Source organism: Canis aureus, chromosome 6 (assembly GCF_053574225.1).
Source record: "Canis aureus isolate CA01 chromosome 6, VMU_Caureus_v.1.0, whole genome shotgun sequence".
NCBI lineage: Eukaryota > Metazoa > Chordata > Mammalia > Carnivora > Canidae > Canis > Canis aureus.
Genome location: NC_135616.1, coordinates 53,699,710 through 53,712,242, shown reverse-complemented (window position 1 = coordinate 53,712,242; position 12,533 = coordinate 53,699,710). Strand labels below are relative to the sequence as shown.

At 36.9% G+C, this 12,533-nt stretch overlaps 1 protein-coding gene across 14 annotated transcripts in view; it reads right to left on the bottom strand.

The window, feature by feature from the left end:
* PRRC2C (proline rich coiled-coil 2C) overlaps positions 1-12,533 on the bottom strand; it is a 99,844-nt gene that overhangs the window by 40,840 nt on the left and 46,471 nt on the right. For all 14 annotated transcript variants that reach the window (XM_077901634.1, XM_077901633.1, XM_077901636.1 and 11 more), the window contains exons 12-14: positions 10,906-11,527; positions 1,171-1,340; positions 492-741 (exon numbers count right to left, since the gene is read on the bottom strand). In XM_077901634.1, the coding sequence (XP_077757760.1) occupies positions 492-741; positions 1,171-1,340; positions 10,906-11,527 (1,042 nt within the window). The remainder of the gene's footprint in view (positions 1-491; positions 742-1,170; positions 1,341-10,905; positions 11,528-12,533) is intronic.

Below are 12,533 nucleotides of genomic sequence, written 5' to 3'. Positions count from 1 at the left end.
TCAGGTCTTGATTTCAGGGTAGTAAGATTGAGCCCAGTGTCACACACTCTGTGCTCAGTGGAAAATTTGCTTGAGATTCTCTCTCCCTTTCCCCCTCCTGCTCAAGCACTCTCTCTCTAAAATAAATAAATAACATCTTAAAAAAAATCTAGGGGCACCTAGGTTGACTCAGTTAAGCATCCAACTTCAGCTGAGGTCATGATCTCAGGGTCCTGAGATCAAGCCCTACATCAGGCTCCCTGCTGGGCGGGGGGGGGGGGGGGTTGTGTCTGCTTGTCTCTCTCCCTTTCCCTCTGCACCCCCTCTCCACTAGTGCTCATGTGCTCTTTCTCTCTCAAATAAATAAATAAAATCTTTAAAAGAAAATATCTAGCCACCCTACTTAAGTGCTTACTAAATTATACCTCTTAACGGAATAAAAATGGAAGATGAAAACCTCTGATCTTGCATAACTGCCAGTGAGCCATGAAACAACATCAATTTTAACTTACCAGGATGAATGGGTGGAATATCCATAGCAGGTCTACCTGATATCATTCGAGGATCCATGTAGGACTGCATCATGAGCCACCTTGGATCAAAACCCATAGAAGCCAAATGCTGAGGGTGAGGCTGCATGGGTTGGTAGAGAGGTCTGTGTGGTGGAGGAGGGACAGCACCACTGGATGGCTGTGAAGGGACTGTCTGGGGAAGTACACCTTGCTGCTGCTGCTGCTGCCACTGCTGCTGTTTCATCTGTTCCTAGAAAAGTAGGATCCCACATCTTGAGATTTTAGTTCCATGTGATAACATAATCAATCATATTAGAAAATAATAGGGTTTTTTTAATCCTCCAGGGAAAAGAATTCAAAAGACATTTAACAGTGAGAGGTGGTAACACAAAAGAACAAAAGATAAGTTATGACATTTTGCCTTAAATTAACTACTCATAAATTATACTGTAGAAATCATTTCACAGAAAGGAAGATGCTACCTATAATGAGGCAGAGGGGGGAAAATGACACAGAAGTTTATGGTAAAACCTATGATCAATAAACTTTTATTTAAAGGGGAAAGAATTTCAGGGAAAATTTGTGTGCTTTTAGGTTTCATGTCAAAATACCTCTCAGACTACTCTGAACAATAAACCTTTTCAATCACATATACATGATAAAATGTTTTTACTATTACCTGCTGTCGCTGGAATCGAGGTGGTAAAGACTTCTGAAACTGTTTAAAATAACCTGATAATACAGCAGGTCGAGGCTGAGACCCTGATTCTGGCTCTGTTTCATGTGCCACTTGTGTGGTCTCTTTTTCACTACGATTGCTGTCTTGTCTAGTGAAAACTGGGTCATCCTCTGTCCAAAACAAAAGGTGAATAATAATGTTATTCATCTATGACACATCACATACATGACGTGTGCACCGGCATAAAGTTATTGGATTGATATAAGCATCCATAACATCCCCCAAAAATGTTCTGTATGCTAATACTGGTAACTATCAATGAAGTTAACATTAAATTAACAAAACCTTAGAGTTCCTCAAAGCTAGATTCTTAAGATAGAGATCACATGTCCAAATGCTTTACACCAAGCAAAAAATTTTTGATATTTTAGGATAATAAAACACTTCAAATACTATCTATTTCCCAATGTTGCAATAAATATTAATCCTGTCAGTATTTACCTGTGGTTCACTAGGACTTATGTAAAAACACAAATAGCCTAAACGTAAAATATAACACAACAGTCTGCTTTTTGATCAAGAGACTATTAAGAAAACCAACGAATAAAAGTCTAACAACATTGATCACCAGCTATCTTCAAACATATAAATTATTCTACGTAAAGAATATGAAGAATGATGCCAAAAAGAACTATATACACGGATTTACTAACTAAATAACAATTGTTCATCCTAAAGAAAACCACAGCCATATTTGTTCTAGAGAATGTCACTTGTCCCAATTACAATGCCAACCTTATTATAAATTATTTTCTCAGGGAACTAGGGATGAATTTTAAAAGGAAATTTATTTTGTCAATGTAAAAACCACATTTTCTCACTGGCATTACATTCATTATTAAGAATGCTATAAAGGGCAGCCCTGGCGGCCCAGCAGTTTAGCGCCGCCTTTGGCCCGGGGTGTGATCCTGGAGACCAGGGATTGAGTTCTGCGCCGGGTTCCCTGCATGGAGCCTGCTTCTCCCTCTGCCTGTGTCTCTTTATCTCTCTGTCATGAATAAATAATTTTAAAAATCTTTTAAAAAAAAAGAATGCTATAAATAGGAAAGTAAAATATTGGAAAGAAAAAAGCCAGTATGTGTAACACTTAAAAATCAAAAGGGTAGGGGATCCCTGGGTGGCTCAGTGGTTTAGTGCTTGCCTTCGGCCCAGGACGTGATCCCGGAGTCATGGGATTGAGTCCCATATCGGGCTCCCTGCATGGAGACTGCTTCTCCCTCTGCCCTGTGTCTCTGCCTCTCTCTCTCTCTCATGAATGAATAAATGGAATCTTAAAAAAAAAAAAAATCAAAAGGGTACATCATGCTGATAAACCTAACTAAAGTTAAACTGCCATCAAAAAACATACAAGATGTGAATGAAAATAAAAGCACCATGAAATAATGATTAAAAAGAAAAGCTAGGGGATCCCTGGGTGGCTCAGCAGTATAGCGCCTGACTTTGGCCCAGGGCGCGATCCTGGAGTCCTGGGATCGAGTCCCACGTCGGGCTCCCGGCATGGAGCCTGCTTCTCCCTCTGCCTGTGTCTTTGCCTCTCTCTCTCTCTATGTCTATCATAAACAAATAAAATCTTTAAAAAAAAAAAAGCTAAATAATTTGTCCACTGACAAACTAATAATAGTCTAAATAATAGACTAAATAATAGTCTCCACTGACAAACTAATCAGTTGGGGTGAATACTGTGTATTCATTGGCAGAACAAGGACCTAATAAATATGAATTTCCTTATTTCTAATCTATAGTCCCTTCTCATTATCTATTAATGAGATTCCCTAATGTTGTTCTTAGCATCCATGGATATTAAAGTATGCCAAAGTTTTTCATTTTTTTTTTAAAGATTTTATTTATTTATGAGAGAGAGAGAGGCAGAGACACAGGCAGAGGGAGAAGCAGGCTCCACGCAGGAGCCCGACGTGGTACTCGATTCTGGGTCTCCAGGATCATGCCCTGGGCTGAAGGTGGCGCTAAACCGCTGAGCCATCCAGGCTGCCCCATTTTTTCACTTTTTAAAAATTATTTATTTATTTATTTATTTATTTATTTATTTATTTAAGAGAGTGTGTGCATGAGAAGGGTAAAGGGCAGAGGGAGAGACAGATCCTTAAGCAGATTTCTTTCTTTCTTTCTTTTTTAAGATTTTATTTATTTATTCATGAGAGACACAGAGAGAAAGGCAGAGAAAGAAGCCGGCTCCCTGCAAGGAGCCCGATGTGGGACTCAATCCCGGACCCTGGGATTAGGTACTGAGCCAAAGGCAGATGCCCAACCACTGAGCCACCCATGTGTCCCTTTTTTTTGTTTTTTAAAGATTTTATCTCAAGCAGATTTCTCATGCAGCGCTGAGCCAGACTCAGGGTTTGCTTGATCCCAGGACCCTGAGATCATGACCTGAGTCCCAAGGCAGACACTTAACTGATTGAGCATCACCCAAGTGCCCCATTTTTCATCCCTATAGTGAAAAACTTTACTTTTTTAGTATTATCAGCAATCTGTGTTTATAATATAAGCCCATTATCAATATCAAATTATCTCTATATACATTAATATGAAAATTTATTAAATCTGGCTGGGCCTTATCTCACTAAAAAAAGTTAAAGTATCACTCCTTTCATGGTTACGTTAAGAGCCAAATTTGATGACAACCCTACGTATAAATAAAAAATTAAAGGAAAATTTTAAATAGCTATATATTTCAAGCAGCAGGGTCTTGTAGAAAGACCATAGGTTTTGAGATAAAAACAAAGTTTCAGTATTTCTATATCAGAAAATAGTGAAATTGACCTATTTCTATTTTAAGTCACTGTTAAGCTGTTCATTAAGAATGAGCTTTACCACACTTCAGAGCAAGGTTTAACACTATATTTTAATTCTGCTAATTAGTTTATAAGCCAATGAGGAGAAAAATAAAACCGTTGATTACAGCCAAAAAAAAATTTTTTAAAGAATAATTACAGTCTGGTAAGCATATCAACTACACTTTGAAAGCTTTTATATTTAAACAGGCAGAAAAACAAATCTGAAATCATGAACTGGATGTAGTCATTTATTTATAACAATCCCAAAATTTCCATTAAGCTCTATTCAACTAAAGTTTTGGAAGTATTAATATAGGTATACAAATGAAAACTTAAATGTCTTAGAATCAGAAAAGAGTAGAAGAATGAGTATATGTGACTACGAAACCAACACAATTTTGCAGACAAAACAGAACTGAAGTTCATCTAACAACTTTAAGAAACACAAGAGAGACTTTGTTTCCTTGCAGAATAACTCCACAATTATCCTTCCCCAAACCCAGTAACTTGTTTCTTTCAACACCCTTTATTGTTAATATAAAATAAGAAAAAATGGCTCTAGTGCATGTTTTATAGTGCAAATGTTGTCTTCACACCCTTTTATATAAGACACAGGATCTGGAGATGACAGCGGAGAAGAAAACACCAAGCATCTCTTTCCCAACCCAGACAACAAAACTGCACTGACACAATCTGTCTGATCTAATTACTCAACTCCAGAGTCTATTAAAGGCGTGCAACTTTCAAGGGAAGGCTTGGAGGATAAAACTGCAGTTAATATCAATTAGAGTTCTTAGCACAGTACCAGCTACACAGCCCCCACCTCATGTATTTTTTAAAAGATTTACCAGAAAGAGAGAGCGCCTGAGTGAGTGGGTGTACGTGTATTAGGAGTGGCAGGGGATCCCTGGGTGGAGCAGCGGTTTAGCGCCTGCCTTTGGCCCAGGGCGCAAACCTGGAGACCCCAGATCGAATCCCACATCGGGCTCCTGGTGCATGGAGCCTGCTTCTCCCTCTGCCTGTGTCTCTGCCTCTGTGTGTGTGTGTGTGTGTGACTATCATAAGTAAATAAAAAATTTTTTAAAAAAAGGGAGTGGCAACAGGAGAGAATCCTCAAGTAGACCCCCGCCCCCGCACGAGCTGAAACCTGATGCTGGGCTGGATCCCACAACCCATGAAATCATGACCTGAGCTGAAACTAAGAGTCAGATGCCTAACCAACTGAACTACCCAGGTGTCCACCTGGTTAACATTTAAACCCACGTTGGAGCAAGGAGAACAGAGAACTCGCAAACCTGAAGATAGGACGATGGAAATTATTAAGTCTGAGGAACAGAACAACAACAATAACAAAAACAGAGCTTTAGGTATCTATAAAACAAGATCAACAGAACAAATGTACACACTGAGGGAGTCCAGAAGGAGAGAGACAAAGGACAGAGGGACTATTTGAAGAAATTAATGACCAAAATCATCTCAAATTTGATGATAACGTGAATATAACTTCTAAGAAGCTCTAAGAACTGAGACACATTATAATCAAACTTTAAAAAGACAAAGAGAGAATCTTGAAACTAGAAGGTTAGCACCAAGGAGGTAACATACAAGGAATTCTCAAGTAAAACAATCAGATTTCTCATCAGAAAGATTACAGGTTACAAATCATCACAAAATATTAAAAGAAAAAAAGTTATCAACCAAGAAATCCTTTCTCTGGCAAAACTGCTCTTCAAAAATGAGGGAGAAACTGAAAGATTTGAAATATTTACAGATAAAAGCTATGAAAGAGTTCATTACCACAAGGCCTGCCCTCCTACAAATGCTCAAGGGAGTCCTGCAGGGTAAAAAAGGAAAGGATCGCACACAGTAAACCAAAACTGCATGACAAAATAATGATCTTAATAAAGGCAAATACATATAGACGTTATGTCCACATGATTTAAGAAATGAATACTTTTCTTAAAGTAATCATTAGTCTAAAAGCTAGTAACACAATGCTTTGGTTTGTAAGTCTACACGGTTTTCCACATGATTTAAGAAACTAATGCATTTAAAATAATTATTTGTTTCTGGGGATACGAAGTAAAAAGATGTAATTCTGTGACAACAACCAAAAGGAATACAAATGGAACTGTTAAAGGAAAAAGAACAAGTTTTTGTATATTATCGAAGTTAAGATTATATAAATTCAGTGTTACAACTTTTGGATGCTTATGTAATCCCGTTGTAAAAACAAAGAAAAGTAGATACAGAATTGAAGCAAAAGGAAATGAGAAAAGAATGTAACATGATTCAACGTTAAAAAAAAAAATCAACTAAACACAGAAGGCAGTAATGCAGGAAACGAGGGGAACAAATGGATATAAGGCATATAAGAACCAAATACCAAAATGTCAGAAATAAATCCCTTCTAATCAACACTTAAATAAATTGAACTAGATTCCAATCAAAAAACAAAGACAGTCCCAAATTGATAAAAACATGTGATCCAACTACGTTATCTCCAAGAATCACATTTAAGATCCCAAAGACACACACTGAAATTGAAAAGATGAACAGATACTTCATTAACAATAGAAACCGAGAGAGCAACACACCAAATCAGCTACGCTAATATCAGACAAGCAAGGCTTTGTATTGAAAGTTTTACAAGAGACAAAGGAGGACATTATATACTAATAAAAGGTTCAGCGCAGCAAGATATAGCCATTATAAATATTTACACATTTATTTTTAATTTAAAAAAAAAAGTTTATATTTTTACTCGAGAGAGAGAGAGAGAGAGAGAGAGAGAGAGAGAGAACACCCAGAGACAAAGGCAGAGGGAGGAGTATTCAGGACTTGATCTCAGGACCCTGGGATCATGACACGAACTGAAGGCAGACAACCACTGAGGCGCCCAGGTGCCCCTATTTACACATATTTAAGGTATGTGTCAAGAACAGACCATCAAAATATATGAAGCAAAATACTGACAGAGATGAAGGGAAAGACTGTTCTACTTTTATAGTTTGACACTTCAATACCTTATTCTCAATAATGGATAGAACAACTAGACAGAAGGTAAGTGAGGAAACAAAGGACTAAATACAATAAACAACACATTCTTCTTAAGTGCACATAAGATATTTTCCAAGACAGACTGTATGTTAGGCCACAATATCAATGCTCAATTGATTTAAAAAGATAAATCTCATATGAAATATTTTCTCTGACCATGATGGGATGAAGTTAGAAATCAAAAAAGATAAGTGAGCCTGGGTGGCTCAGGGCATGATCTGGAGACCCGGGATCGAGTCCCACCTTGGGCTCCCTGCATGGAGCCTACCCTCTGCCTGTTTCTCTGCCTCTCTTTGTGTCTCTCATGAATAAATAAATAAAATCTTAAAAAAAAATGGGGGGAAGGGGAGAGTGAAACAGGAAAATTCACGAATCTATGGAAATTAAACGAAACTCTTAACTAAGAGATCAAAGAATAAATGACAAGGGAAATTAGAAAATACTCGAGATGAATGAAAACAAAAATACAACATCCCCAAATTTATAGGATGCAGCAAAAGAAATACAAAGAGGGGGTGGGATTTATAGCTATAAATGTTTACATTAAAAAGAAAGATCTCCAATCCAAACCCAGTGTTACAACATAAGAAAAGAGATTAGGAACAAAGTAAACCCAAGGTTACTGGCAGAAAGGCAAAAAAGATCAATACAGAGATACAAAAATAGAGAAAATTAATGCAGCTAAAAGTGGGTTCTTTGAAAAGATCAACAAAATTGACATAACTTTAACTAGGTAGGTCATCTAAGGCAAAAAAAGAAAAGACTGAAACTACTAAAATCAGAAATAGAAATTGGGACATTACCACTAATTCTACAGAAATAAAAATGATTATGAGAATATTATGGATAACTGTATACCAACAAATAAATAGGAAAGCCAAGATGAAATGAACAAATTCCTAAAAACAAACTTTGTAGTTTAAATCCCAATGTGGGAGTCCTCCATCTTTGTTACTTTATTTCAAGATGGTTTTAGCTATTCTGGATCCCTTGAGATTTATGGTATAAATCTATATAGTATATTACTCTATATAAGATTGTATCATCTGCTCACATCACCTGCATCTCTAGTATACCAATAATGATCTAAAAAAGGAAATTACAAAAACAATTCCATTTACAACAGGACCAACAAGAATAAAATGCTTAAGAATTTTTAAAAAGTTTTTATTTAAGTAATCTCTACACCCAATATGAGGCTTGAATTCATGGCCCTTAAATCAAGAGCTACACACTCCCCAAAGTGAGCAAGCCAGGTGCCCCTAAAATACTTAAGAATTAACCAAAGAGGAAAAGCCTTATACCTACAAAATATTGCTGGAAGAAATTAAGGAAGACATAAATGGAAACACATCCCATGTTTACAGAACAGAAAACTTAATATTGCTAACATTATGAATACTACCTCAAAGCAACTTATACTTATGCAACCCCTATCAAAATCTCAATTGCTTTCTTTACAGAAATAGAAACATCCATCTTAAAATTCATATGGACTCTCAGGGGGACCCAGAATAGCCAAAACCTTCATGGAAAGAAAGTAACAAAGATGGAGGACTCAAATATCTGGATATAAAAACATATGGCAAGGGGATCCTTGGGTGGCTCTGCAGTTTAGCTTCTGCCTTCAGCCCCGGGCGTGATCATGGAGTCCCAGGATCGAGTCCCACATCAGGCTCCCAGCATGGAGCCTGCTTCTCCCTCTGCCTGTGTCTCTGCCCCCCTCTCTCTCTCATGAATAAATCAAATCTTTCAAAAGATAAAAAATAAAAACATATGGCAAAGCTACAGTAATAAAAACAGTATGACACCAACATAAAGTCAGGCAGATAGATCACTGGTATAGAATCAAGACCCCAAAATAAACCATCGTATAGGGACGCCTGGGTGGTTCAGCGGTTGGGCGCCTGCCTTTGGCTCAGGTGGTGATCCCCGGATCTGGGATCAAGTCCTACACGGGGCTCCCTGCGGGGAGCCTGCTTCTCCCTCTGCCCGTGTCTCTGCCTCTCCTCTCAATCTGTGTCTCTCATGAATAAATAAATATTTTTTTAAAATAAATAAATAAATAAATAAAAATAAAAAGATAAACCATCGCATACATGGTAGAATGATTTTAGTTTTAGGAGAGGCTGCTAAAGACCATTCAATAGGGGAAAACAATAGTATTTCCAACAATTCTGAATGTCCACATGCAAAAGAATGAAGCTGGACCCTTACCTAACACAATGTATAACACAACTCTAAATAGGTAAAAGATTGAATGAATGAATGAATGAATGAATGAATGAATAAATAAATAAATAAATAAATAAATAAATGATATAAATGTAAGACATAAAACTATCAAACTCTTAGAAGAAAACAGAAAAAAGCTTCAAGATATTAGATTTGGCCATGACTTCGTGGATTTGACACCAAAGGCAGAGGCAACAAAAACTAGAATGATTTCATGAAAACTTAAAAGTTTTGTGTATGAATAGGATATCCACAGTTAAAAGGCAACCTACGTAAAGAGACAAAATTGACAGATTATGTATCTGGTAAGGGATTAACATCTAGGATATATAGCCAACTCCTAAAACTTAACAGTCTGATTAAAAAAATGAACAAAGGATTCAGACTTTTCTCCAAAGATACATAAATGGCCAAAAACCACAATAATTCTCAACACCACTAATCATCAGCAAAATGTACATCAAAGCTACAGTGAGATATCACTTTACACTTAATAGGAAGGCTACTATCAAAAAACCCATAGAAAATAACAAACGTTGGTGAGGATGTGGGGAGATTAGACCCTTGTGTACTGTAGGTGGAAATGTAAAATGGTAAAGCTGCTGTGAAAAACAGTATGGTGGTTCCTCAAAAAATTAAAAATAGAATTGCCATGTAATCCGAAAATCCCGTCTCTGAGTATGTAATCAAAGAAATGAAAGCAAGGTCTCAACAAGATATCTGTATACTCACATTCACAAAAGCATTACTCAAAATAGGTAAAATATGGAATCAACCCAAGTGCCTATCAACAAAGATAAGCAAACTGGTTTTATATATAGATTATTAGCCTAAAAAAGGATGAAAATTCTGCAATATGAAAAGAACTTTGAAGACATTATACTAAATGAAATAAGCCAGTCACAAAAAAGATAAACATTGTACGAGGCACTGAGAACGGTCAAAATCAGAGAAAGAAATTAGAATAGTGGTGGCCAGGGGCTGAGGAGAGGGGAGAATAGGGAACTACTGTTTAGTAAGACAGAGATTCAGTTTTATGGGATGGAAAGAGTTCTAGAGATGGACAATGGTAATGATTGCACATTATAAATGTATTTGATACTGTACACCTACTAAAAATGATTAAGATGCTAAATTTCATATTACGTGTATTTTATCAAAATAAAAATTATTGGAAAAAAGTATATTAAAATATCCAATGAAATTCAACTTTTTTTTTTTTTTTTTTTAACCTCAATTTGGGCACCTGGGTAGCTCTGTTGGTCAAGTGTCTGACTCTTGACTTTAGCTCAGGTCATGATCTCAGGGTCCTGGGATCCACCCCACCGTTGGACTGGGCACTCCGTGGAGAATCTGCTTGAGATTCTCTATCTCCCTTTCCATCTGCCCCCACCCCTTCACACGTGTGCAGGCTCAATCTCTGTCTTTTTAAATAAATAATAAAATCAATCTTAAACACAAAAAAACAACCCTCAATTACTCACATCTGGATTATATACATATATTAAAATACACAAACAGATACACCAGAGAAGTATTATGAAGCCTTTATAAGGTAAAGTAAGAACAAACAGGACTCTCATACCTTTATTACAGTTGGTTTCACTTTCTGGTTTTTCTACCATAGGCTCTAATGTAGGTTCTTTGTGTTCGATTTTTTCCTCCACTTTTTCCCTTTCTTTCTTCTCCAACTCACATTCCTTTTCCTGTTCCTTGATCTTTTGCAGTTCTTTTTCCTTTTCCTGCTGTTGTTCTAGTTCTTTCTCTTTTTCTTGCTTTCTTTCCTTTTCCAGTTCTCTCTGTTTTTCCTGCTCTCTCTCCAGTTCTTTCTCCTTTTCTTGTTGCCTCTCCCTTTCTTTTTCCCTCTCCTTCTCTCGTTCCCGTTCCTGTTCTCTTTCAAGTTCTTTCTCACGCTCTCGTTCTTTTTCTCGTTCCCTTTCTCTAATCTCCTCTGGAGATGGCTGTTTGTCCACTATGCCAAGTTTTTCATCCAATCGTTTCAGCTTCTCTGCACATGCTGCCTTCCTTTGTTCTTCCATTCTTCTCTCTTCCTCTTCACGCCGCTTTCGAGCGCGTTCCACTGCTGCAGAAAGTTCTGACTGCTGTCGTCTTCTTTGCTTCCATATTTCATCTTCATCCGGTACTTGCTGCTTGGGGGGGAAAGGGCCTGGTCTTCCAGGTACTGTCTGTCGGTCTGGAGGAGGATGCTGAAACATTATGATAAATTATCAGATGACTATGACAGATCTATTTCCATCCAACAATGGATACCACAGACATGAAGAAGGAAGGAAAAATTCTGCAAAATGCCACTAGTGTTTCTGATAAAGCATACCTAATAAAATGCAAACAAGTAGCAACATAAGGAAAATAATAAATTTAGAGAATTCATAAAACTTAGACGAGAAAAATTAATCTAGGCCATATACCTATTTTTGTGGTAGACATTATTGCTCATATAGCATTTGTTGAATAAAATTAGAAGCTGTCATAACACGAATTTCAAAATCTAAATTTGACATGAAAGAAATCTAGAACATGAATGTTTTTCAGAGCAGCAACTGTTAGAGATGGAATGCCTAAGGGAGAAAAATCCATAAAGATCAACAACAGTGTCGTGTGAGCCCTGAGAAGACAAAGGTGCATTTACAGGGCAAAAACAGCCAGCCAGAGGTGTTAAGTGAAGAAGGTGGAAACACTACTACTGCTGACACTTTAAAGGAGGAAAAATTCATAATCTTTTCACTAAAAGATCTAGAAATGCATACTATAACCCATAGTAGAATGTGGGATATTGCTTGAGAGACTGAGTTTTAATGATCTACTTTCTAATTGATATGTTTTAAAACAACTACAATCACTGCCAGCAACTACACAAAATAAGCAGAATAAAAAAGAGCACTTGAAGGGCTGAAATGTTAAGGAACTAAAAAAAAATTTTTTTTTGTTTTAAAGATACTGATTTTAATGGCTAGTATGATGAAGAAACCTGAAAAGTCACATAACCAGTCAGAATCCTTACAAATAAGAAAATAGTAGTATGATGAAAACACTGGACTAAACATAAAAAATATATATATATGATCCGGTCTATCATTTACTAACAGTGTGGTCTTATCTGCCAGTACCCCTAACCCCAAACAACTGTTAGTCTACTTCTGGCAACAGAGAGTAGTTTTATCTTTCCTAGAATTTCAATACATATGAATACTT